This window comes from Talpa occidentalis, unplaced genomic scaffold (assembly GCF_014898055.3).
Source record: "Talpa occidentalis isolate TD23 unplaced genomic scaffold, MPIMG_talOcc4v2.1 talOcc4.8, whole genome shotgun sequence".
NCBI classification, from domain to species: Eukaryota; Metazoa; Chordata; class Mammalia; order Eulipotyphla; family Talpidae; genus Talpa; species Talpa occidentalis.
The window spans coordinates 88884265-88911996 of NW_023605194.1; the positions used below are offsets into that span (position 1 = coordinate 88884265).

The window sequence follows — 27732 nt, forward strand, 5'->3', positions numbered from 1 at the left end:
AAACAAGGATTTACTTTCTGCCTGAAAAGCTTCAAAACATGGACCTCCACAACAAAGGTCAACCTGGTGAGCACCTCCTAAAGAAGAAGCAAGCTGAGCCTCCCTCGTGGCACAAGGGGTTGAGATGCAGCCTATGGAGCTATCTGCAGCCACTGCAGCACAAGTTCGATTCCCAGCCAGGGGGTGACCCACATGGTACAGCAGATCTCTCCTGGCTCTCCTGCTGCTCCCCTCACCAGTGTATTTCAGTCAATCTGCCTGCTCTGTTCCCCACTCTGTCTCTGGTGAGTCCTCTCACCCCCACCCCCACACCTCAGGCCTGTACCCCAGTTCTTGTGTGCATAAATAAATAAATCTTTAAAAAAAAAAAGAAGAAAGCTAACTGTTCAGCCTGCCCTACAGTGCACGCCCAGAACAGCATCTGCCAGCACTTGCATTGCCAGCTGAATGAAGCAAAATGTCACACACACATCTGCAGAGAAGGGACACAGTTTATAAGAAGCAAGACATGGGGGCAGAGGGAGGATGCATACAATTAAAACTTTACAACGCAGTGTAACTCAGGAAAATGTGGTTGAGCAACATATGCCTAGAACATGAAATCTTCGCTTCTTTCCAAAGCCCTATGAGCATAATGAGAAGAATATGGCTTTAAGAACTAAGATTCACCCCACAGGCACTAATGGTGTCCAGAAACAATGAGAACAATCTCACTTGACATCCCCAAGAAACATTTATATCTGTCCAACTCAAAACCAGAGGGGGAAGTGTTCATTTTCTCAGCCTTTTGATAGCACATATACAAGATTTCTTAGCCCCATGAAAAGCTCCAAATATATTCATTCTCTAGGACTTCAACGGCCTTAAAATATAGACTTGCATTTATCTTGGCCACATTAACGAGATCTGTTTGACCAATACATTTATATTTATGATGACTAAGGGCAGATTATGGTTGTTAAAATTTGTCCTTGGGACATGAAAACACTCCTCTGTCATTAATACAGTGCGTAATATAAACTATGATGTCAGGTCAACATAAAGGGTAAAATCGCTCCTAAAGTATGCACACATCATTTTTTAAAGCAATTGAGCCTAATGGAATAACAAAGGTCATCATAACAAACCATTACAGCCTGGGTCTTGGCAACTCTGGCCACAGAAGAATCTCCAAGAAACAATCATCATTTCTCCAATGTTATGGCATCCAGACGACAGGAATGGCTCGCAAATGAGTCATCGGGGCTCAGATCCTCAGTAGCTATGTGAGCGCTGCACGATCAATTATTCATGTGTTTACAAAGGGCTTTCCTGGTTGATGTTAACCAGAGCTGCTTGCAAAGAAGAGCTCTCCAGCTGTCCTCGGCCGTCCTGGGCCTCCGACTGACTAACAAGCTCCTTTAATTGCTGGGCAAGTCATGAAGAGGTGGCCCTTCTCTAGCCCAAGCCAATGTCATCTCTCTGAGACTTTATTGGGTATAAAAATATTCACTAGAAATATCGTGACAACAATACTTTATTTACAATACTCCCAGCAAATCCCAAAGAGAGAGACAGGTGTGGTACCTGACCTCCATTCCAAAGGACTCTATATGGACCAGAGTCCAGACTATTGAAGACGCAGGCCAGGGACAAGTGGAGATGGTAGAGAGAATGAAAGGCAATTGTCAAGGACCATGGGTTTCATGAGGGAAGCTGGTGGAAGGGCAGTCTGGAATGTTCTATGAAGGTAGAGCATGACTGTGGACCACCAGGGTGATTGACTGGATTGGTCAAGAGCCAAATGTGTGAACTTGACTCACCTATCATGATCAATCTTGGACGATAGGGATGGAAGTCACTTCTTAGCCTGTTCCATAATATAACCTATAACCTGTCCAGGAAGACTAATAATGTCATCAGATCAACTTCTATTTCTGAGCTAGGGAGAACATGGCTTTCATATTGTTAGCCCCAGGAGGCCCCAATAGTCCCCTATTAGTCATGTTTTCAGGGAAAACAGGATCATAGTTAAAACCAAGGCCTGGGCCTCTTCCACTGAAGACAGGGCAGCGCAAGCAGACAAAGGTTTAATTGCAGGCACATTTTTATCATCCCAATTCCAAGAACATTTAAATGCTGAGCCAGATTCCTCTGCTGGCTTGAAATGGGATAACTTCAGACACTAAAATAACACACTTGTCCACTTTCTATGAAAATGGAGAAGCCAACAATGTCCGTTCTTTCTGATAGAAGATCACAGTATGAAGTGAACAAGTGAGTATGTGCTTCCTGTGGGGGAGGCAGCTCTCACTGAGAAAGGGAAGGGGAGGGAAAGGGAAAGCCAGCAGACAGAGAGATGGTGCCTCCCTGGTGCAGCAGGCAGCCTGGTCCAATGTGTCACGTGGTACTGCTGCAAGGCCAGGACGTGTCACCCCACCTCTCTATCAGGGCACACCCTTCCATACATGAATAGGTTTGGAAGATGAGAGCAAAGTGAATACTTCTCCCTCGGCCTGTGATAGGAGAGCTGGTCTAAGACACCCTTTCCATACCATCAGCCTCTTTAGCCTCAGTCGCATCCTCCCACCCAAGTCACAGGGACCAGGGAGACAACGAGAGGAAGCATCTCCGAGGCCTCCAAGTGTTAACAGCTTGAAACTTCCCAAGAAGGCACCTCCTGCTGGTCACCCTTCTTGCCCCTGGCTGGTGCTCCCTTAGAGTTCAGAGCAGATTTTCTCCAGAGACCAGAAGGAGCGCCTTGGGGAGAGTGGTGCTCTCGTCTGCAGGTCCCCACAGCCTTCCACCGGCAGCTGGGCCTTTGAAAAGGAGTGAGGCATTCAGCACTTCCTACAGTTTTGGCCCATGGAATTTTTTGCTATGGGGTTTTTTTCACAGGCAATCTTCCAAATTCCTGGGCCCAATGGTGGCTAGGAGAGGGCAGCGGTGTGGCCTGGCTCCAATACTCCGATTGGACCTACAGTGGAGGGATGTCTGGTCTGAGAGGCTCGGGGCTTCTGTGAGTGACCACTGGTCACTCAGTGGATTCACCATTGTGGGCTTTATTCACCTGTCACACTCTCAGCATTGGCCACCAGCTGCCATAACTCTCAGGGACAGTATCACAAAGGGCCTCCCAAGGCACTCCTGCTAGTCAGGCTCTCCTGAGTTTGGCCACATGGGCAGCTGCCCCCAAGTGCATCTCCTGCCCCCACATCACATCCATGTGGGAGGAGAGGAGGGTGGGAGGAGGGTACCCCATATCACAGAAGGAGGAGGATCCCCCAAATCACTGAGGGAGAGAAAGTATGTTCCTCATTGATAGCAATTGACTCACTTCCATCAGCCCACCTGGATCTCTTTCTGACCTGGTGTGTCTAAGTGGCCTCTTCTCTCTCCTGGTAGCAAATTTCTAAATTTTCTGTGGAAAAGCCAAGAAAGTGGGCCTTGAGCAGGCTGCCCAGAATCTTTCCCACTCTGTCCCTTCTCCTCTCCCTCAGATAGCCACTGCTGGGCCTGTAGCTCCACAGTGACAGCTGCATGAAGCTGACACCCAGAATGATAGGCCCACCAAGGGGGGGTATCAGCCTGACCTCAAATGCCCATCACCCACACCCAGGAGGAGACCTTCCTGAGGGTCTGTGCTCCTGCTCCTATATTTCAAGTGGAATTGTGTGCAAACGTTCAGTATCCAAAATAAACGAGACATTAGGCCTGCCTGTGGCATGAACCCTCTCATTAAATATAAAATAAACACAAGTAAATGGCTTTTAAATCTCACTGACAGAAGGCTGGGCAACTACTCTGAGACTCGAGAGGCCACGGGACCCTCTGTTCTAACAGGCATTTCCCACACATCCTGAGAAGTAGGAGACTTTCCACCACCAGGGGTCCTCTGCCATGCGGGGAGTGGCAGGCCAGCAGGAGGTGTGGCCCACTCAGTCTGGTCGCCAAGAAAGTGGATGTGACTACTTGCAAAGGATTAAAAATCCAAGGTAGGCATTCAGCGTGTGCTAATGCTAAATATCTAGGAAAAGCTCCCTACCCAGCCTCGGGAAGTATCCCTAAGGACGGGGCTCTCAGACCATCCATAGCCAAGTGGTTCCCTAACTCCTATGTGAGCCTGTCCTGGGTTCCCCAAGCTCCTGCATAAAGTTCGTTGTTGGACTCTGACATCTGCCTCCACCTATCCGTAGTTCCAGCTACAGTGGACCTACCGGGGGAGGCGATGGGTGAGATGAGCTGACTGCTTTCATCCTCCACATCACACCAAATGTGCAGAAAACAAATTGCAGTTATTCACCGAGCAGAAAACACACACACGTACCTTTATCTCCGAGCTAGGCTACGTCCCAGTGATTCTGAGAGGCTGTGGAAAACACACAGCCCTTGGATAAAAGCTTGCTCTCCTGACAGCCCTTCAAAGATGGTTGTTTGCCCCGGGAGGCTGGTATGAGCTGGCCCATGTAAGAGACCAGCTCCGGGCCGGTGGCAGAATTACCGACTCTCACCTTCACCTACATCCGTTCTCAAAGTCTGACCCTCGAAACTGGGTGACTTCAGATGGTGAGCCAGGAAGCTAGTAAGGTCTGAAACTAGTCTGAAGCTAGTAAGTCACTTCCCTTTATTTACAGTTTTGAAACATTTTTTCATGATTGAGTCAGCTCCTTAATACAATCAAAGCGAAAAAAGGGCAAATGATACATTTCATCAGATCTTAAGAGTCATATAATTCAATCAGTAGGAAAATTAAATATTGTTTTTTTTTTTTAAAACAGCTGGCATGGTTTCCTCTTCTCCTTTGAAGGGTTTTCAATGGTTTATTTCAAACCACACAATCATGTTTCTTCTCATCCATGGACTTCAGCTCCATTTCACCTGAATCTGGGGAGGAGCATCCTGCCATGGAGAACCCAGCAGGACCCGCAACATCACAGCCCCTCCGAGTGCTGTAGGAAACCCACTGCCTACGGCAGGCCAGCAGACAACACCAAGCACAACACCGGCTTCCCTTCTAAACAACTTTTCCTAGGATAGAAAACTAAGACCCACCCACCAGCATTTTTCAAGTTTTCCAACAGCATGGGCTGAGCCACCACGCAGGGCCGCCAGGTGGCAGCAGCTGTCAGGCCGTTCTCTGCGCGGGCATTTCCCTGAGCAACATCCAACAGCATCTCAGACATCAGACTACGCCTCCTGTGCTCGAAAATTTTGGATCATGAGGGAGACAGACTTGACATTTTGTTTCATGGCAAGAAAGGGTTTGCTTCTCTTGCTTTTCTCATGTCCCATGTCAGGGTGTCACCACGGCTGCTCACATTAAGTTGATTTTCATCTTTTTTCCCCCACTTTATTGATTTATGAGTTGATTTTCTACCCTGACATTTCTTTTTTTTTCTTTTTTTTAAAAGATTTATTTATTTATACAAGAACTGGGGCACAGGCCAGATGTGCAGGAGGGTGAGTGGATTCACCAGAGACAGAGGAAGGAACAAAACAGGCAGATTGAAATACACTGCTGAGGGGAGGAGCAGGCGAGACAGGAGAGGTCTGCCATGCCAGGTGTGTATCTCCCCAGCCAGCCAGAATCGAACCCGCACTGCAGAAGCTGCAGACAGCTTCACATTGCGCTGTGCTCAACCACCTGAGTCACCAGGGAGGCCTCTACCCTAATATTTCTGTTGTCCTGTAGCAGCAATGCATGCCATGAAGGATCCATCAAATCCTCATCGACACTATCTGAAAAGCAATAGATGCATGAAAAAATTGTAGATATGTACGAAAGATGTATGATGCATGACAAGTGAACATCTTCAGTTACCTGACAGGCAGGCTCTTGGTGCCCCTTCAAAAGCAAGCCCAGGGCTCAAGGAAAAAAACAAAATGTATTTCCAGTCTTACATGGGGAGATAGTGGGCTTCCACTTCATTCACCATGCATTGGGGCATTAAAACATTCCAGAACTTTCCTCTCACTCACTTATTGATGATGGAAGTTAATGTGCTGGTAGGTGAGTGAAGAAGGAGAATTATCCCACAATCATAGTTCCATAGAGTTTTCAGAAACCTTTCTTCTCATGTAAGGATCTTCCAGAAGTTTTACTAAGTTACTTCTTTGCTTTGTGCACTGAGCTCCCGGAAGCACTGAGATACAAGAAAATCCAAAAAAGGGAAATCTTGGCCAAAAATTTTTTTCTAAAGAAAAGGCTGCAGTGGCCATTCCAAAACCCTGCTCTTCAAGCGCTGGCTTCTTCAAGGGCATTTCTCTAGGCATCAATACCAGGTCTACGACCCTATTAGTTGCCCAGCAGGTACACGGGGTCTCCCACTTGGATCGTTCCTGGGTTTTCCAGAACAAAATATTGTCCAAACAGAGGTGATTTTCCATATAACTTTTGTTCAGAAGGATCACACAGGCGATAGCTGCGGCAGGAGAGAAATCATGATGAGTCACAGCCGACAGAAGCGAGAGCTCAGACAGCACATGGCTGCTTCCCTGTGGCCAGGAGGGTCCACCTCACACAGAGCCACCATGTTGTCCAGCAGCGGACAGCGCCCTCCCCTGCCCAGTCTGTGGAACAGTGCCTCCCGGTGGTGCAGGGAGCTGCCTGGGCACAAGCTAGAGAAGAGGAACCAAGGGCCACCTCCCCTTATCTTTTCTCCAAGCAGTGCTCTCTGTTTCAGCATTAAGAGGTCAGACATTCAATATGTATTTTCTTCTTTTCTCCTGGATATCCTTCCTCCTGCTCCTCTGTCAGGAGACCACCCACCTGCAGATTCCCAGCATCATCCTTCACACCTTTCCCTCCAGCTCCAGCTTCGTTGTCACATGCTGAGAGCCTTCCTGCACCACCTCATTTGCCTTCGCTCACTGTTCTCCCACTATTGCCATCTTGGAATTCTACCCTTTTTTTGCAAGACCCAACTCTAATGCCACAGCTCGCAGAAAGGAAGCCCAGGATCCTGCAGCTGGAGTGAGGTCACCTTTTATTTACTCTGCCTGCCCCTTGAACATTCAGAGTCAGGGTGCATGTCTGTCTATCTGGCCTGCCAGGTGACAGGTGGTACTCCTGGAGAATAGGGCTCTGTTGACCTCCCCAGCCTCCTCACCCCAACATTGGGTGCTGGCATCACAGGAGTCTCATGGTGTTTGCTGAGCTGATGAATGTGTTAGTGGCGTGAATAACTTTGTAAAGCAGAAAACACTAGAAGCCCCTGAAAGTGTGCATAGGAGCAGGTGTGTGGGAGTAACATGCTGAATGTACCCTATCTTTCCTCCACCTGCACAAAGTTTTCCTTCACTTTCCCATTTAACTTCAATTTTACATTATTTTTAATAGTGAAAACATTTTTAAAGACAGCACTTGTTTCTTTCTGCCTCCCTTTTAAAAAAATTAATTGCATCAGTTAAGTTTGAATTCTGGTCTTCACGTCAGAAATGATGAATGAGAAATGGAAGTGAGTCAAATGTAGCGCCCCCTTCTGGAGATGCTCCGTTCTTCCCCCACCACTTCCCAGACTGCAGACACCATATGAGCTGCGTGGATTCTGTGCAGCCATTGCCGTGTGTCCTACACATACAGCGCTGGTTGAGCAAGAAATGAATAAATCAAAAAATAAATGAAACCCACTAGCCACTGACCCAGGCTGCCAGCCCTGCCAAGAGTACTGCCTCCCTCCCTGGTCAGGTCTCTGCAATGACCTTGGAACTGAGAACCCGGGCATCACTCCTAGCCTGTCTCTCCTGTGTGCATGCAACCCCAGGGACATTTGGGGTACTGTGTCTGTGGGAGGGTGACCTCTTCTGAATCAAAGGCGAATCTGCCACTTTTCTGGCTTGGGATTTCTTTCTGCTGCCCAGCCCTGTAGTCCCCATGAGGTCCTGAACTTTGACTCCCTCAGGGAGGGAATGGGGAATTGGAGCTCTGCATGTCATATATTCATAGTTTATAAAGGGCATCGCAAATATTATCTCTTTCAACCCTATGATAAACCTATGTGGGAATTTCTATCAGCTCAGAGAAGTAACTGCCATGCCCAGGAACAGGGATCTAAGTGGTTAGGATGTGGTCAGAAGCCTGGTTTGGTTGGTGACATTGTCTGGATTCTTCTTCCCAGTGTGAGCCATGGTCACCTGCACACCTCCCGAGGCCAAGAGCTGCCCTAAGTAAAATTGAGGGGGCCAACAGCTATTCTTCTACACAAAGGCTTAGCCTGCTCCCACCCATCAACCACTCACATGCACACTCTCTCCCACCAGAGATGTCAAGGGTGCAAGACCAAAAGGAGTCACCTCCCCTCCCAGCCCAGCATGGGGCAAGGGAGTGAGTTTGTACCAAAGCAGGTCTGGTCACCTGGTAGGCAGGTGGCCGCTCACTGTACGATCTAGGAAAGGAGTGGGGCAGTGAGTAGCTCTGGGCTCGCCCAGGCTGCCAGGACTTCCCTTGGGCCACTGCCCCTGCCTCCCCCAGTCTCTCCCCACCACCAGCTCCGTGGTGGCCTCCCTAGGCAGCAGGGGCTGGGAGACTCACTTAGGAGACCACCAGCGACCCCTGGTGGGGATGAGGCGGTATTACATAAGGCTATAGATTCGTGCGTACATTCAGCTTTTTCCAACAGACTGTCACCCAGTACCTGGATCTTTTATCATTATTTTCAAAATACATAGACGTGTTGGGAGCTAAATCACAGGTTCATTCAAAAGTTTCTCTCCTAATGCATCCTCTCTTTCAATAAATATGAAACATACAACCACTCATTTCATTTTGCTTCCCTTCAGCAAGTCTCCCCACCAGGGGGCGCAGTGTGCGGGAGGTGCGGTGGCTGCAGAGTGTTGTGCACCTGCGAGCGCCGCCCGCTGCTGTCTCTGCCCGCTGGCAAGTGACAGGCCGTGCCTAGGAGGGTCTCTGCTCCCGCCGGTCCCATGGAGCCCCTCACAAACAGCATGTGAAAACCAGGAGGAGCCAGGGGCTGAGCAAGAGGCGGGGGTTGAGGGGGTGTCACTCAATGCACACCCCTCCTCAGTGGAGTAAAGTGTCAGGTCAGTAAACAAGAGGCGCTGTGATGACAGCTCACGTGGGGCCTTGTCTATAGTATTTCACCGCCTATTTTTTTAAAAAATTCTATTTATTGCCTGATTCTGATCCACCAGAAGTATTATTATGAGTCCAGATTTTACAGAAAAAGTAGCTTCCCAAAGCTGAGTGATTTGTCAATGTCACACAGGTAGCAAGTGACAGAGGCAGACTAGGAGGGGGTGTCTGTCTCCCCCCACAGCCTCCCACCATTATCTGCTCTGACTTTGGCACGGCACAGCCTGACATCAGTGGCTGGTGACAGACGTCCCTATAGTCAAAGTGTCCACGTGTCCAATGAAACGTGTACCTAGACGCCCATGTGCTGTGTTCTCTCCACTGGGCACAAGATGTGGTAGCAAGGACAGCCCTCCTGCCACTCTCTGAGATGCAGGATCAGCGTGGGAGACACCTTCCCCTCAGCAAGAAGGGGGTAAGTCTGCCACTCGGCTATTGAAAAGGATGAAATCGTGCCTTGGGCTTTGGGGGCCATATGGATGGGTCTGAGCTGATGACACCCAATGAAATTATATCAGAAAGTGAAAAACAATGTCAGGATGGTTTCTCTCGTTCATGGAATATAAACAAGCACAGAAAACAAGCTGGCAAAACATAGCAAAAACGACTCTGAGAGTCATTGTAAACTGTGGTGGTTGGGGGGCACGTCTGGGGAGGTAAGTGGTAGGGTCTGGGAACTGGTGCCTTGCTGGAGGGCAAGGGAAGCGAAGCATGTGAGGGTAGTGCAGCTGCACTCCCAAACTTGTATTTTTTGTAAACAAATGGTAAAGCAATAAAACTTTGAAGAAAAATAAATGCTTCAAATATTTAACTACAAAAAAGAACCTGCCGACCTAACTTTAATATCTAATAAACATCCTAAGCTTTCCTTCTCTTTAAAAGGGTAATTCCATCCTCATATTCTCCAGGCAGCAGACAGACCTCACAGTGCTCCCCAGCCAGGTGAGGATTTTACAGACAAAGTCCCCCCACCCCCGCACCCCCTCCTGCAGATGCAGGCACTCTGAGCTCTGCTGTGTGGGAATGACTGAGACCCCAGGTGGGATTTGCAGCCCCCTGTCCTTCGAGGACATAAATGACTACATGCGTGGCAATTTAAATCTCAGTGAGAGACAGGAGACACGCAGGCTCGCTACACTGTCTCCTGGGGTATTAGGACTGACCCCGCATCTGCCTTGCTCTACTCTACGCTGGAGTCGCTTATCCTTCTGTAAACACAGGCCCCAGGGAGCGGCACTGAAGATTCAGACAGCTCGCCTTCAAGTCGAAGGTGATAACTCTTGCAAACACAGACTTTCAAGATCCAGAGCGAGAGGGCTGCAGACACCAAGCAAGGTGCTGGAGGCCAGAGAGAAAACAGGATGTAGAAAAAGGGGTAATGGGCAAGCCCCCAAATTGCACAGCTGAGTGACTGGAGGGGCACCCTGGGACAGGAGGCCGGGATGCAGCAGGAAGCCGGATAAGCTGGCTTATTCCGTCGGTGATGAATAGGGGCTGAGAGCAGGTGTGGTCTATCTTTGCTGCTCAAAGTCCTCCTCCTCTCAGGAGTACGGGTGACTCTGCCCCCCAACTCTCACTAAGACAATTCTCAAACAGGCCAACAAATAACAAAATTTTACAGCAAACACCTACTGGCCGATCACATGACTCCACCCTGGACATTTTCTCACAACTTATCTCCTTCCCTTAGCACATCGTCATCCACCTATCATTAATTTTTATGCATTTCCAAATAAGTGGTAAAGTTCAGCTGGAAACAGCCCCCCTCTTGCTCCCTAGAACTAAAATCTACTTTAGTTCTCCTGGGAGCGAGTGTAAGAGATCTAAGGGACACTACATATTCCATCATATCAGCTTTTCACAGAGAAGTTAACTAATGTTGTTTTAAGTCTTAAGAAATACAAAACAGGGCCTCCCTGGTGGCGCAAGGCGTTAAGATGCAGCCTATGGGGCAGTCTGCAGTCTCCAGCACGAGTTCGATACCCCGGCTGACCGGGGAGCAACCCACATGGCCCAGCAGACCTCTCCTGACTTGCCCGCTGCTCCTCTCAGCAGTGTATTTCAGAAATACACAACATCCCACAAAAGGATGGACTTGGCCTTAGGCTGCTCTGTAGCCCCTCTTAGAGTATTTCAGCAAATCCACACCCAGTGGTGGGAGCCCTGAGGAACCACAGTCATTTGCTCTTTACTTCAGGGGATCCTTGAACAACCCCCCACCCCCACCCCCACCCCCCACCCTGCACCCCCCACAGGCCTGCTTTCTCCAAGTTCCCTCAGCACTTCACTCCTGCCTGTCTCTGCACTGGCCCTCGAAGGTCAGCCATCTCCCTGGTGGGCCTGGCGCTCCTGACCCACGCTTCAGGGGCCAGAGCCTCAGGTCTGGGGACACGAGCTGGCTGGAAGACACCTGTCATTGCCAGGCCACAGCTTGCCCACCACCGAGGGGCAAGAGGAGCCTCTGGAAAGGCAGAATCGCCAGGGATGGATGGGTGCTATTCAAAGGAAAAGAGATTGCAGCCCTCAAGAGGCCCCAAGCTGGTGAGAGGTGGAAGAAAGGGGGTTGGCCAGGGAGGAGTCTGGTCCCACAAACCGCACACATCAGCTCCCCTGACATGCTCGGTCGTCGTGGTTCTGGTGTGGATGGTCACTGGGGTCTCCTGGGGGCTGGCAGCTCCCTCCCTGAACCCTTGCTGCTCCCTCCCATAAATAATACCTCGGACACATGTTGGGGTGAAAGCCCAGGGCCTCAGGGGCTGCAGACACGAGACCTGACACCCCACCTGTGGCCCAGCATCCCACATGGAAAGGACCAATGAAGATGAGAGACTCCAGTTCAGAGTCTCAGCAATGGCTGAGTCCTCATTTTGGCCAAAAACAGCGCTGAAACACATGGGCCCTGAATTGTCCTTTTAGCCACAGAAACGCAGTTTGATTGGAAAATGTTGGAGGGCCCATGTATACCCCCAGAATTCCACTGCCAAAAAAGCACCTCCACTAACATTTGGCTTAGACTCCCCGTCTTTTATCTACTTGAGCATTTTATTTAAACTCGAGCTTAGAAACTAAACTCATATAGATCAAAACAAAAAAGTAAATACTGCACATGCTATCTTCCCATGCAACTTAAAATTATTCTCAGTGTATCTTTCACTTAAAGTCTTCATGAAAATTCTAAAGCAAATATAGAAGTAGACCACAAAATTGTCACCCAGATTTTATTTGTCAAGATATTAGCATGGGGCCTCCCTGGTGGCGCACGGAGTTACCTATGAAGCTGTCCGCAGCCACTGCAGTACGAGCTGATTCCCAGCCAGCCAGGGAGCAACCCACATGGCACGCAGACCTCTCCTGACTCGCCTGCTGCTCCCCTCAGCAGTGTATTTCAGTCAGTCTGCCTGTTCTGTTCCCCGCTCTGTCTCTGGTGAATCCGCTCACCCCCCCCCCCACCGCCACACCTCTGGCCTGTCCCCCAGTTCTTGTATGCATAAATAAATACATCTTTAAAAAAAGATATTAGCATGTTTTTTTTTCTCTTTTTGCTAAAATAACACACAGCATGTTCCAGACATCACATGCTTCCCCCACACCTATCTCAATGTGCTTCTCCAAACCAGATAGGCAATCCCTGTATCTCTGCAATGTCATTCGCACACCTAACATATTTTGGTATCATCTAATACTCAGCCCATAATAAAATTTGCTAAAATACCCAAGCAATGTTTTTTTTTTTTTTTAAATTGGTTTGTTTGGATCATGAATTTGAAATGAAAAAAAAAAAATTACTTATGAAAGGAGACATTTGGAGACCAAAGCGCCCAGGCACCGGATCCCTCAGACTGCATGAGGGTGGATTTTCACTACTTCCTCTTAAGACATTAAATATCTGGCCCTACCTCTTCAGGGTCTCCAGTGGCTCCTTCCTGCTCATGATGCCAGTGTCTGGGTCCACGGTGGTTAAAATGCACCTGGACATACACAGAGTGTCAGGCAGAGGACAAAGCAGAAAGCCCTCCCTCCTCCCCCCTCCCTTCCCCTCCCCCCTCTCTCCCCCTGCAGGCCTGGGAGCTCACCTGGAACAAGCCATCACCCTCCTAAGTTCCACGTCACCAATAAGAAGTTCATCCCATGAATCCTGGGAACAAAGCACAAAATTCAGAGCAGCACTCCTGAGCCCCAGCCTTGACACACCAGTGTAGGGACGTCACCCGAATTGACACTAACCAAGCCACATGCATCAAAAATGGCAAACTTTCACATCAGTCCTGAGGAACCACACACTCTCCTGTCCCCTCCCTGTCTTGGATACATCAGCTCATGACCCTGAAATGAAAGGCTCCTTCTCTCTCCTGAATATCCAGGGATTGAAAGTCTCCTCCTTTAGGAAGCCACCCTGATCCCTGGGAGTGGGGGTGGGTGGTAGGGAAGGGGGCACATAGAGAGTGGGTGGAAAAGGAGAGGGTATGGTGAGGGGGTTACTCTAAGTTGTGCTGAGTCCCTTTTTTCCTGCCTAAGGTGGATTAAGATCCTTCAAGCTTGTGTTTGATCTTACATCTCCCCAGGCCAGGAGCAGGTCCGATGGCTTATTTCTCTGCATCCCCTGGAATTTTCACCAAGTGCTCAGCCCAGGAGGCTCTGCGGCATTTGTCTGTAACTTTGGTCATTAAGGCCTATTTTGAAGTACAAGGCTAGCGAGACAGGACACCATATGTGAAAGTTAATGAGCAGTATTCTACAGAGAAATGGTGGAAAAGCCATGTGAGGCAGGAGCTGCCTGTGGTTTTAACTGAAGCAACCTTATCCCAGGGATTGGAGGGACCCACCTTCCAGCTGCTCTGGCTGGAGAAGGTTACGGAGAAGCTGAGACCTACAGCAGCAGAGATTTCCAGAATCACAGAGAAGGGTCAGGACTCCAGTAATCATAGAAGGGAGGGCACCGAGGTGTCAAAGGCACCTGTGGTCCTTACCCTCAGAGAAGAGCGGGTTGGGCTGTCTGAGGGCTGAGAGGCAACATCTGAAGTTCATTTTAAAATGAAGTCCTATGTGGGTCACTAGACAGAGGCAGAGTTCCAGGAGCAGGATTTAAATATCTATGGTATTTAATTATTTAAAAATTTTATTTATTTATGCACACAAGAGCTGGGGTACAGGCCAGAGATGTGGGGGGTGAGAGGATTCACCAGAGACAGAGCGAGGAACAGAACAGGCAGACTGACTGTTGAGGGTAACAACGGGAGACAGGAGAGGTCTGCTGCACCATGTGGGTAGCTCCCTGGCCAGCCGGGGATCAAACTCGTGCTGCAGAGGCTGTGGATAGTTTCATAATGCTGTGCTTAGCTAATTGCACCAACTGACATACGTGTTGCTGATTTTTTTTTTTACTTTTTTTTTTCATAGTAATCTGTTTATCTTTATTTCTTTCATTTATGTTTTATATATTTCATAACTTTAATGCTGTCTATCATAAAACTAGTTTTAATCTTTTGCAAGTATTAATTTACATATATGCCTCTGAAAATATGTAATGAAATAATTATTTTAGAGGATTTTTCTTGATTTTTTTTAAGCCATCCTACCTGAACTTTTCCTAACAGCGGGAAAGCTGGGCACCTGGGGCGGGAGCCACCCAGCCTGCTCTGCGCACACTTCTCCATCAGAGGGCGCTGTGGTCATAAAAATCATAAAAGAGCCCAAAGGAGAGGAATTCCCCCTAGGAAATTAATTATTCATTAAAGAAATATTTCCAGAGCCTCTTTCATGTGCAATAAACACATAAAATTGAAGCACAGATACAGAAGGTAAAAATTCCACCATAGGAAAGTCTATTTAGCACAGAGACAAAAAGGAAAAGTTCTACATTGAGCCAGCACGGTAAGCCCAGAACACTGGAGAGGACCCCAAGAAAGACTTCCCACAGCACATTCCATGAGGGGGCAAGAAACTCACAGAGACAAGCCGGGTACGGGGCAGGCAAACTCAGGGGGCCATGGAGGAGGCATCTCTCCAGAACAGGCTTAGGGAAGAGGTAGCTTGTAATGGGGCTTTTAAGAAGCCAGGGCTGGGGCCTCCCCGGTGGCACAGCGGTTGAGCGCTGGGTTGCGAAGGAGGGTCCTGCATGGCGCGCAGACCTCTCCTGCCGCCCGCTGCTCCCCTCAGCAGTGTACTTCGGTCCTTCTGCCTGTTCTGCTCCCCGCTCTGGCTCTGGTGAATTCTCTCACCCTCCCGCGCCTCTGACTGTACCCAGTGCTTGCATAAATAAATCTTTAAAAAAAAAAAAGAAGAAGAAGCCAGGGCTTCTAAGTAGAGTTGAGGGCCAGACTGCAGGTGACCAGGACACCCAAGGACATTGTAGTGGGCCAGGAAGATGGAGCAGGATTTCTATGACCCAAGCAGACGGGTGAAGGAGTGAGTTCTGGAGGCCTCAGTGGCTTTCACAGGCTTTTATCAGGATTTACCAGGCACACAGCAGGCAGGGGTGCCAGGGGGCCAGGAGGCTGGCAGGCCTCCCAGCCCCCAGCAAGTCTTCACTCTATCTGGGCTCTGCAGCGTTGTCAGGTGGTCTCTGCTGCTCTCGTGTTTCTTCCATTCATTCTCTCTGCTTCTCTGTTTTCTGCTTTTCTCATGGTTCTCCTGTTTGTTCTGCTTCTGCTTCTCTGCTCTTCTATTCGTTCTTCTCGTGGTTCTGCTGGTGCCCCCATGATGCTGCCCTTATAAGCCCAGTCTCTCAGCCCAGGTGAATCCCATCTACAAATGCCCACACCCTACTCCAGGTGCCCGCCATCAGGCATGCATTCAGGACCGCAGATCCATCATCAATCCTTAATGGCGGGAGGGCAGAAAAGCCTGATATCATTTTCACTTACCCTACAGACATGAATCGGGTTCTAGCCCCCACGTGTAACTCAGTTTTCAGTCTCAGCATAAAGGCTGCCAAAGCATTTTGATGGAGGGATTTAAAGGGACAGTGGGCAGTGGGATCTTTTAAGAAATGGGGGATCACTGAGGCTTTTGAGCAAGTCAGTAACATTGACCATTTGCCACTGCCTGTGGAGTACAGATCACAGTGGAGACTGGGGGAAGGGAGGGGTGGGCTGGGCTGGGGCAACACCAGGAGGGACCATGGATCTGTCCAGAGGGTGGGAGGACAGAAAGAGAGCAGGTGTGGAGTGGCCGGAAGGAACATGGGAAGGGAGGCACCAGGGGACACTTTTTAGGTCCAGGTGGGGGTGAGAGAAATATGGCACCTGAGCCAGAAACTGTGACATCAGAGGAAGACCTTTGGGGAAGTGGGGGACTGGGGCAGAGAGCTTGTAAGTATGAATTTGTCACCAACAGAAATGTTTCTGGTAAGTGGTTGGAAAGGGCACCCCACACTTTAGAGGGAGAGCACTGGGGGCATTTGGGAAGGACCTTCATGGGACAGGAAGTGGGGAAACTGCAGGAGAGGGCCACCCCATCACAGGCAGGGAGAGAGAGGAGGAGCTGGCAGGGATCCTTGGAAGCCCTTGCTTGAGTAAGAAGTAGGACAAACAGCAGAAGAGCAAGGGCAGACAGGATAGGGACAAGGAGAGAAGCTTCTAGAAGCAGCACTCACAGGTACAACGGTCAGGGTCATGATGACAGGAAAGGGCATGGATCTAGGGGGAGGGGAGCAAAGGAGGCAGCACGGGTTTCCTTGCTTGTGTGTGGGGGGAGATGAGTGGACACCCTTGAAGGTTTAAGATGTGAAGAGTAACGAAGTGGAAAAGGACCACAATTCTTGCAGCTGGGTTCTGAGATGACCAGTGGGTTGCCTTCCAGAAGCCTCCATGCAGGTCCTGAGCCTTCTCCTGGTGGGGGTGGCAGCCTGCTCTCTTAGCTCCAGCAGCCCCACCAGCCTCCCCTCCTCCAGACCCACCAGAGGCAGGTTTGTACCCTGAAAATCAGATTTGTCACCTGCTCCCCTAAAATTGTTCCCAGTATAGTGTAGCCATAACTTTGATGTACACCAGGAAAAGGAAAAATTTATGACTCACTTTGTTGCAAAATTATTGCAGACCTGAGGGTGCTGGTAGACTCTGCTAAGTAAATCTCGGTCAAGAACTAATCCAGCTCCTAAGAATTATCTTTACAGTCTCAGACCCTGGTCCTCGAGGCCAGCATCTGCTTTCGTTTCCACACAGAAACTGTTTTGACCATCTGTTCGAGAAATGGGAAAATCGGGCGGTTGTGCGATAACAGGGAAAATCGGAAATCATCCTTCATCTGATCTAACCCAATAGCAAAGATTCTCACACCTTCAAGTAAATATTACATCCAAGGAAAGGGGCAAAGAAGACTGAAGACTGAGCATTACCTCTGCGAAGACACCACATCCTGAAACTATGATGTTGGGCCTGAAGTTAATTGCTTTCACTTTCTTCTCCAGCCTGGAGTTGAGATCAGTCAACGAAGCCTCAGAGAGGATCAGGAATGGGCTGGCGTCTGGGTAAGCGACCTGAGAGGAAACAGAAATCATAACGCGTGTCTCAAACAGGAATTTCTTAGCAGTCACCCTAACCCCCGCCCCCCCACACACAGGGATGCACACACTTTCTAAGCATCCCTTAATTCTTTTTATAGAAATATCATGGTGATTCAGAAACCTCAAGAAGACTTGAAGATGACAGGAATTACATGGGTGGAATGACGAGAACATGGACTTGTGATTTTAGACCTGCCATTGGCCAGTGGCTTTGGGGAAGTCACCTCACCTTTCTAAGCCTTTAATTTCTCAAAAGTTTAGTGAAGTGAATGGGTTTGATGACTATATAATGTGAGATGAAAAATATTACATGGATTCCACAGATATGCAACTCCACAACAATGTTAAGTACTTCCGTTGAGTGTATATATATATATATATATATATATATATCTTTTTAAACTTTTTTTTTTTAAGATTTATTTGTTTATTTATATAAGCACTGGGCACAGTCAGAAGCGCAGGGGGGTGAGAGAATTCACCAGAGCCAGAGTGGGGAACAGAACAGGCAGACTTGACGAAATACACTGCTGAGGGGAGCAGCGGGCGCGGCAGGAGGGCTCTGTTGCGCCATGTGGGACCCTCGTGCCAGTGGCTGGGGATTGAACCGGCGCTGCAGAGGCTGCAGGCAGCTTCGCAGCCCAGCGCTCAACCACTGTGCCACCAGGGGAGGCCCTTTTTAAACTTTTTTTTTAAGGATTTTATTTATTTATTTATTTATTTATACAAGCACTGGGTACAGTCAGAAGTGTGGGAGGGTGAGAGAATTCACCAGAGTCAGCAGGGAGCAGAACAGGCAGAATGACGAAGTACACTGCTGAGGGGAGCAGCAGGCAGCAGGAGAGGTCTGCGCGCCATGTGGGTCCCTCGTCCGGTGGCCGGGGATTGAACCGGTGCTGCAGAGGCTGCGGGCAGCTTTGCAGCCCAGTGCTCAACCACTGCGCCACCAGGAGAGGAGAGGCCCATATTTTTTAGATGCCATAGTAATTGAGCTACAAAGCACTGTGCATTGTACACCGTGTTCCTGTAAGTGCCGGTCTAGTCATTTTATTTAGACTACTATTCCGCACTCAACAGAACACACTAGTACAGACAGAACTTTTAAATGCACTGGGAAACCCAAAAATTGTGGGACTCTCTTTATTGCAATATTTGCCATTTATGGCGTTTTCAGAGTATGGCTCTCTGCACCTGCACACACTTGCCACCTACGAGCCGACACAAATGCCATCAAATCATTAAAATGTTGAACACCTTAAGCAATCACAGAAAGGAAAGGGAGAGGTGTTGGTGTACAACAGTTTTGCACCAGCAGGCTGACATGACATAGGCAAATATTCATGGGGAAAATGCAAGAGTCCCCAAATCAAAAAGTGCAGATGATGCTCCCAGGAGAAGGACAATTGCCGCCCATTGCCTGCGGTCTATCAAGCACAATGACAGCAGAGTTCAGGAGATCTGCCCCCAAAAAAGCCTGCCTTCCATGGGACACACCCAAGGCCAAAGCCATAGCATGCTCCCCTGACCTGGTCTGTGGGTGGGAATGGTTCCTCTATTTGGTGACAATTTCTCGGTTGCATGTGAGGCTCGAAATGCACCAGACGGTAGGGCTGAGTCTTCAGGAAGCTGGTTATCCACTGGGCTGCGGCCTCACCACAGTCCCTGCCCTCGATCTCCAGGCCGTGCACTCTGCAGGGGGCAGCAAGGGCAAAGAAGGGTCAGTGCTTTGAAAAATCTGGGTCTCTGGCATGTCCTCCACATGGTAGAAAAGCTGCAGCCAGCTGCGATGTGGCTGTAGTTACTGAATTATGGAGAGATGTTGTTTCAACCTGTCCTGCCTCTGACCACTATGTGCCCCTAAAAGAAAGCCATTTCCAGCCTTGCTGTCCCTCATTTTAAACTAAAGTGCTGCCTACCTCTACCTCCCTCCCTGGAAGAATGCAGGGAGAAGACAGTGAGATCATAGTTTGAAAAGACAGAGTTCTCCAGAAGGAAATGAATGGATCTATGTAGAAAGAAAACTTATAATGACTGCAAAATCTGGTTCACTCAGCTGGATAGCCATCAGAATGTCTGACTAATGGTCCTGGCTAATCTGTGTGTTATGCTTTTTCTTCCTGCCTCACTTCCTCATTCTGGAAACTGATTTCTGTTCGTTCACTCTAATACCTTTATATGAAAGATCAGAAAGGATAAACCCAAAGGACAACCATCAGCCTGTTTGCAATCATGTCCCTTGACATCTCCTGAGCCAAGCACTATTTATCAGATTGTCCTATAAGCACCTTCCTCCCCAGGATCCTATAAGGTTGCCCAGTCTTAGTCGCCCTCCTGTACTTCCTCTTATTTCCCATATGGTTAATTAAGCAATGCCAAAGCACTGCAAGACAATTCACCTGTGAAAATAATCTGAATCCTAATTCTGATTGCTTTGGCACAAGCGCCTGGGGGAGAAATCATATTTTACTACACAGCAGCCGATAACTTCCACTTACTGTCTGACACTGCTTTAAGAAACAAAGCTGGAGGGCCTCCCTGGTGGCACAGCGGTTGAGCACTGGGTTGTGAAGCTGCCCACAGCCTCTGCAGCACCGGTTAGATCCCCAGCCAATGCGTGAGGGTCCCACATGGCGCGCAGACCTCTCCTGCCACCCACTGCTCTCCTCAGCAGTGTACTACGTCAGTCTGTCTGTTCTGCTCCTCTTTCTGGCTCTGGTGAATTCTCTCACTCTTCCACGGTTCTGACTGTACCCAGTGCTTGTATAAATAAATAAATAAATAAATAAATAAATAAATAAATAAATAAATAAATAAACAAACAAATCTTTAAAAAAAAAAAAGAAAAAGAAAAAAGAAACAAAGCTGGAGCAATACTTCAAATAGAAAAATGTCCTGCCTCATGCAGCTTCTCACAGGTATACGTCACAAGATACAAGCAGTGGCCTAAAAGTCACTGGCAAAGAAAATCAACAAGAAAGCATACATGGCCGGAAGACAACTGAAATAATAAAGATTCTGTTATTACTTAAAAAAAAATAATAAGCGAGGCCTGACTACTTAATTGATACAATCATAAAACTAGACAAAGTATTTGGTGTGCAAATGTTCTATAGAATCTAAAATGTAGTTAACAAGAACAATCTAGCTTGTCATGATTGCTGCTAACACCCCTGAGGGATTTGCAGTGTTGTCTCCTGATATTTTGTGAGCAGGACGGTTTGGGAGTTGTGGTACGTCATAACTATTGAGGAAAGAAACACCAGGGGAGCTGGACCCCACCATGTTAACCCTGCAGTCTAGTGATGGCAAGTCTTGAATCTGGTAACATGCCATGTACATCTTTTTCAAAAGAGAAAGACTAGAACTAGATCCAGAGACCTCTTGGGGTGATAGTTTCTACTTAGAATTAGGCAATTTTATTTTTTTAAAGATTTATTTTTTTATACATACAAGAGCCGGGGTGTAGGCTAGAGGTGCAGGGGGTGAGAGGAGTCACCAGAGACAGGGTGGGTATTTGTACGTATTTAATGTTTCCCTGCCTTCTATGCCTGGCAAATTTTACACACAAGGAAAGCATATACACAAGGAAAGCATAAGGATTCCTTTTTAAATAAGTGTGTTTAAGGTTTTCAAAAGCTGAATCAATTTAAATAACAAATAAGCATAGGAGTGGTTTATGATTCTGCATAAATCATGGTCATCCTAATACTGATCGTACTTCATCTAATATTAATCATTAATTCAGAAGACTCACAAGAAGTGGACTTTACTACTTTTGAATCTAACCATATTTTTTAAAGCAAGAAAAAAGTCCTGCATAACTTGATCACCTCCTTCTTCATCATACTTAACTCCAAACAACTTTCTTGCTTTTTTCCAAAATTAAATCCACTATAAAAGAGGGAAGATTTGCAGAACTGAGCATGAGTAAGAGAGAGAGAGAGAGTGTGTAGTGGGATGGCTAAAATGTCCATTCCCAGCACCCTGAGCAATGGCAGCATTACCAAAATGCACGTAGACATCCTCGAGTGCCCCCTCCCTGTTAGATGGCTCTCTGCTGGTGCCTGTTCAAAGAAACCAGCCTCTTCCTCCAGGACAAACCCTTACAGCCAGTCAGTCCTAGGGCTTTTCCTCAGCTGAGTGTACAGGAGGGTGAAAGGCCAGCAGCAGGCAGTAGAGAGGAGGCTGCCTAGGACTTAGATTGACAAGAAGTATTTTACATTATTTAAGCATCTGCATCTATTAGGGTTATCAAAAGCATTTAGCCATGCCTAGTCCTGACACTTTCTTTCATGGCAGCCTCCAAATGTAGGTGGTGGGGTTCAGGTTCATCAGTCAGCACCTATCTATGCACAGAATGTTCTCTGCATTCTTCTTTGCCCCCATGTTTCTCCGGTGCCCTAAGCAGTCCAGTATGATGCTGACCCAGCATCCCTCTGGCCCTGAAGACCCAAGCACAAACAAGTAAAATCCAAACGCTCCTGAAAGCCCTGATGATGTGGGCACAGGAGGAGGGTGTTGGCCCCAATAATCTACCTAACAGTCCCAATTCTCTCTATCCCCTTAGTGGCAGAAAACCATGTGTCGACCTATATCAAACATTTATCAGACTCAGACTCTTTTTTCTCACAAAATGACTACTTAATTTTCCTTCAAGAGTTGATAAGAAATACAAACAAAATTTAGGCTGAGATATTTACCACATTCTTCTTCATACCTGGAAGAGATGGAAAACAATCCAAACAAATGTTTAATCATGGAGACATGTTAGAAGCAGAATGAAATATTATGCCAACATGAAAAATGAGATTCCTGAAGTTCTTTTAAAAACATATCAAAAAATACTTAACATATCAACTTAATTGTATAACAATATTCATGACTCTGATTTTTATATTATTTCAATTTGAATTTAAAAGTCATAGAGACAAAAAGAAAACATGTCACAATAATAACTAAATATGTCAAAATGATCTCAGGAGGATTTTGTTTTCCTTCTTTTTTTTGCTATTTTGCCATCTTTAATTATGAATATGCATTCCTTTTACAGACAGAAAACCACCACATGTAAATGAAAATCTGTCATATTTAAAACTCTAAGATATTATATAAGATATGTTGGTATCACATTTTTTTAGAGATTTATTTATTTATGTATACAAGAACTGGGGTACAGGCCAGAGGTGTGGGGGGTGAGAGGATTCACCAGAGACAGAGTGGGGAACAGAACAGGTGGATTGACTGAAATACACTGCTGAGGGGAGCAGCAGGTGAGTCAGGAGAGGTCTGCTGGGCCATGTGGGTCACCTCCCTGGCTGGGGATCGAACTCATGTTGCAGAGGCTGCGAATTGCTTCATGGTGCTGTGTCTTAACCCCTTGCACCACCAGGGATGCCCTGGTATGGCATTTTGAGTTTGGGAGGTCTTTAGACATTTTCTACCAAGACATATTTTTGATGTGATGCACTTCCTGGAGCGTTCACATTGCATTTTAATCAAAATGCCCAAAACCGTACAAATAGAGTAATGAGACTCTACTTCAATTTTCCCAAAACGGGTAAGAGAATCGATTCTGGACATGATTTACTAGAAATTAATTTTCCTGATATAATTCCTCAGATGTTAAGGAAGGAGCGTCCGCACTATGTCAGGGACCCCAGGCCCCCATTTTTTGGTTGCAGCTGCTCACTTCTATCTTGGAACTTCCAATGCCGGTAGAAGCAAATACCCCATGTCACACCATCATTTGTGACTCCTTCCCTCACTCAGCTCTGGAAGGGCTGACTAGGGAAAGCCACCGGAGATACAGAGATCTCAGCTCACCTCTTCCAGGACACGCTCCTTAGCTACCCCCACCCCACTTTTGCCCTTTTACCCATCTGTGGTTTCATTTATCTCTTGCTGACTATCAACACTCTTTGTCCCCATGGTTTCTACATAGGACTTTAGTCTGTCCATCTCCCATCAACACATTTGCAGACAACGGTTCATTTGATATCGTTTCCCAGGATTCCATCTGTCGTCAGTCGACCCTTCCTGAAAGCTGCAAGAGAACTTCTGACGCCAGGGCTGAGAGCCGCCTTCTCCTACCTGCACTTGAGCACCGCATTGCTAGCGGGTGCGGTGATGGGCAGCTGCAGGTCCTTCGTGTAGGCTGCACTGAGGGTCAGGGCATCCCCCTCACAGGTCAGGGAAATCAGGACCAGACGAGGTTCCTGACGGGCCGTCACCATGTTGCCCTTCTCGTTGATCACAAGCCAAAACCTGCCATTTTCCAAAGAGAAGACATGCAGGGATCACCACGAGGGGCGATGGGGCTCTCCAGGAGCCACCTCGACCCCACGTGTGAGCTGGTGTGTGTCTGTACTGGACATCAACCCAGCAGCAAGGCATGACTGAGTGACAGTTCATTCCAAAGGGTTTAATAATCACTCAAGCATCAGACATAATATCTGGGGAACATTTTGCCCTTTGATGGCACAGAAATCAAAGAGGTTAACTATGATTTTGTCTCAATTGCCAGAGGTCTGATTATTTTCATTAAACGAGAGAGTCTATTTCACAGAAGACTATGAGGGAGAAGGAAGCACAGTGCTTGGCAGACAGTAGGCACGGGGCTCTGCTGAAAGAACTGTTGGTGGAATAGAGCGTTCAGTTAAGCAGCGTACAAAGCCATGGACACCTGGACAATTCCATGCCCTCCTTAAAAAAAAAAAAATCTATGTCTCAATGCTTGGGACTGTGAATTCTGCAATTTGCTACAAGGTCTATTGTTCACATGGACAATATTTTTCCTGACCCGTACTCCTGGACTAGATGTACCTCCCAGAAAAAGGTGAATGGAGAATCAAGAGCAATAGAAAGAAACATTTCCAGGAAAAAACCACATTTTTGTGAGGTTAGCAAAGAAAGACTTTGCTAACTTAAACTCGTATCAGAGAGAATGACTACAATTACAGAAGGGAACCTGTACTCTGGGGACCACAGACAAAAGAAGAACACATGGCAGATACTTTAGCTCATTAAAAATATCCCTGTGTCACTTCCAGCAGGTCATCATGGTTGAATTGTCAAGTCACCCTAGAAAATATGGTTCCCAAACTGCCTTTTTTTCCTCCTCAAACTGCATTTTTATCAGCCCTTCATCCCAGACACAGATAGAGCTCTGTCCTTCCTAAATCACAGATACTAATTCATGAATATTCTTGCTACTCATTCTTCCTAGTAATAAAAGTAGCTTGATCTTTCTCAATTGTAAATTCAGATCATGCCTCCCCCTCACTCAAAATCCTCATGGTTCCTGCTTTCAGGAGCCAACCCTAACTCTTGAATCCAGCTGCTCTCCTAGTCATTCTGGCCTCCCTTGCCCTCACACACACCAGCCTGAGTTTTCTTTTTAATTGTTTGATTGTGGGAAGATATAAATAGCATATAACTCTGGGCATATGCAAAAGGACATGTCCCTAAGCACTGAAAACTGGTGCTCAAGCTCATACACCTGCATTCATAGCAACAGAGGTGGAAACAGCTCAAATGTCTATCAAACCAAGAAGGGATACTCAAATAAGTGTGATCTCAACAATGCTCAGTGCCCACTTAAGTGGTTTTCAGTTCATCCACCATGTTGTGAAACCATCACCACTATCAATTTCCAAAACCTTTTCATCATCCCAAAAAGAAACTCTACACCCATTAAGCAATCCCTCCCCAGTACCCTCTCGCCTGAATCCTTGCAACCTCTCACCTACTTCTGTCTCTAAGAAATTGCCTATTCTAGATCTTTGCAATAACTGGAATCATATTATAGTTGTCCTTTTGTGGCTGATTTATTTCACTTAACATAATGCTATTGAGATTTACCTATGCTGTGGTGTGTGTGTCAGAAATCCATTCCTTTTTGTGGCTGAATACTGCTCCAGTGTGTGTGCAGACCATGTCTCCCTTTTCAACCACTGCAGGGCACTGGGGCTGTTCCTCTTGTTTGGCTGCTGTGAATAATCCTGCCGTGAATATGGGCAACCCAGTTGGTGCCACAGACAACTGCTTGTGGTAGGAAGCCCAGCACCCAGAAGCAAAGTGTGCTGTGTGAGAGTGAAGGAGATGCACAGGGAAGAATCATTCAGTAGAAGGAGCTGAGGTTTTTCCCACAAAGGAAGGAAAAGTCTATCGGCTTTTCCATTGTACCCAGAAAATACATAATCCCTTTTTAATATTCCATTCAAGCTATGAGGTCATTTCTGACCAGCCCAAAGAATTTCTGGTGCCCCCTTCTCAATGTTACCTGACACTTGTCACATTGAATCAGTTACTAATTGAGGATAGAAGATACAAGAATGCTGTTTTGCCTTATTATCTATCTCCCTAAAAATAGGAGCTGTCCATGGCAGGGAGGAGATGGGAAGCCACCTTTAGAGGCTTATTACCCCAAACTAAGGCTGGCAAGCTGTCTACAATGCGTCTACACATCAACTCTACCAAATCCCTTCTTCTGCAAACTGCAAAATTCTTTGTTCTGTCTTTCCCCTCAAACGATTGCCCCTTTCTAGAGACCATATAACCTCACTGGAATGAGCCGATTCCAGGTTCCACTGGGTACATTATTGGGTGCCTAGGCCTCCATGCACAGGTGAGTAAGATAGTCTTTTCTTTTACTATTCTCTGGTGTCAGTTTAATTATTTTCCAGCCTAGGGACCTAGCAGGGTAAAGGAAGATTCATTTCCTCCCCAAAACTGGGAGCTTTGCTTGCTTCTTTTGCTTTACTTTTCAGGTAGTATGTGATAGCAAAAATAAAGAATTTACCGTGGCATCTGGTACAAATGCCAGCTTCTGTCATTAGCTACTATAATATGAGCTAAATTAATGTTTTTTGACTGGGTAGAGTAAAATTACAATGCCTTTTGCTTCCTGGGCCTAAAAAAGCAAATTCAATGAATTCTACCATCTTTCAGAGTTCACTGGACAAACCATGGAGTAGCTTGGATTCTTGGCTTCCTTCCTGAAGCAGAGGGGCATTTCCTTCCAACAACGTCATGAATTGCCCAGTGTCTAGAGAGGTAAGGGGGGGGCGGGGGGCGGGGGGCGGGGGGGGGGGCACATACAGCCCAGTCTGCCCTGGGCATTCTTTGCCCAAGTGGGGAGGCCTGTTTTGGAAGAAAGGAGTTTAAATGGCAGGCTTACAATGAGGGAGGGTGGGTGCTGACATGAAGCCAAACCCAGAAGAGGGCAAAGCAGTGGCTCTGGGGTTTTGTAACCTTCGCTGTCCCCCAGGAATTCATGCAGAAGTGACTACCCAGCTAGGGCACTGATGCAACGACTCTTCACAAAGCAAGAGTGAGTGACGGAAACCGAGAGCCCTGGGTCCAAGACCCCTGTGGCATGGACCCTCAGCTTCTTTACTTGCAGAAGAGTGTTTGAGAGAATCAGGGAAAATAATTAGGGGAAATAAGCACGTTCAAGCTGCAAGACGCTTATACTTCAACTGCTATCCTGATGATTAAGCACTCCGACTCGGTGTGCTTTGGGGGGCTGATCTCTGCAACTCCCAAGTTTCCCCAAGTTCTCAAGAGACGATTCCTAAAAATGAAGTGTAAGCACCAATTCCCTCAAGCTCGCGCCTCCGCTAAATGGAGTTTAAGAAGTTGGCTGGCGCGCTGGCTCCCCACAGGGGGCGGATACCACACCCCCGGAGGGCGCAAATCCTGGGGCGCCCTAAGGCGGGTCGGGACACAAAGGCCCAGCCTCCCGGGCACCCCGGGTCTGCTCTTGGGAGGTGAGGGTCCTTTTTCCTTGCCCTCCCTGCTTCCAGGGTCTTTATAACGCAGAGGGAGGAACTGTGGGTGGACCCTACCCACCCCGCCGGGCCCTGTATTACCTGTCGCGCAGGTGGCCGCTGCGCAGCCCCATGGGGGTGCACTCGGCCGCGCTCACCGGCACCCCCTTGCAGGACTTAACCGGGTAAATCCAGAGCTGCGCCACGGTGCCCACCTGCTGCCGCCGCCGGCGCCGGCCCGGCCCAACGCGGCGCCAGGCGACCGTCCCCAGCGCCACGGCCGCCAGGCCCAGCGCGGCCACCCCCAGCCAAGCCGGCCGGGGCTGCGCGGGGAGCCGCGGCGCCGGGAGGCCCAGGCGGGCCAGAGCGGAGGAGCCCGCGGCGCCCAT

The 27732-nt window shown here is 47.9% G+C and overlaps 1 protein-coding gene across 1 annotated transcript; it reads right to left on the reverse strand.

Moving 5' to 3' along the window:
- Nucleotides 1–424: 424 nt before the first annotated feature.
- MTARC1 (mitochondrial amidoxime reducing component 1) lies at nucleotides 425–27732 on the reverse strand. Its single transcript, XM_037496674.2, has 7 exons — nucleotides 27446–27732; nucleotides 23664–23837; nucleotides 19100–19262; nucleotides 17406–17546; nucleotides 13144–13205; nucleotides 12967–13038; nucleotides 425–6401 (listed from the first exon to the last, which is right to left on the reverse strand). The coding sequence occupies exons 1-7, from the start codon at nucleotides 27730–27732 to the stop codon at nucleotides 6275–6277; spliced, it is 1026 nt and encodes a 341-aa protein (XP_037352571.1). The 3' UTR covers nucleotides 425–6274.

Excerpts from the sequence above, each read along its gene's own strand:
- MTARC1 (XM_037496674.2), bottom strand. The coding sequence starts at position 27,732 with ATGGGCGCCGCGGGCTCCTCCGCTCTGGCCCGCCTGGGCCTCCCGGCG. Across the intron at positions 19,263-23,663 it reads AATGCGGTGCTCAAGTGCAG|AGTGCACGGCCTGGAGATCG; the intron begins GTAGGAGAAGGC and ends TGCCCCCTGCAG. Across the intron at positions 6,402-12,966 it reads CCACTGGAGACCCTGAAGAG|CTATCGCCTGTGTGATCCTT; the intron begins GTAGGGCCAGAT and ends CTCCTGCCGCAG.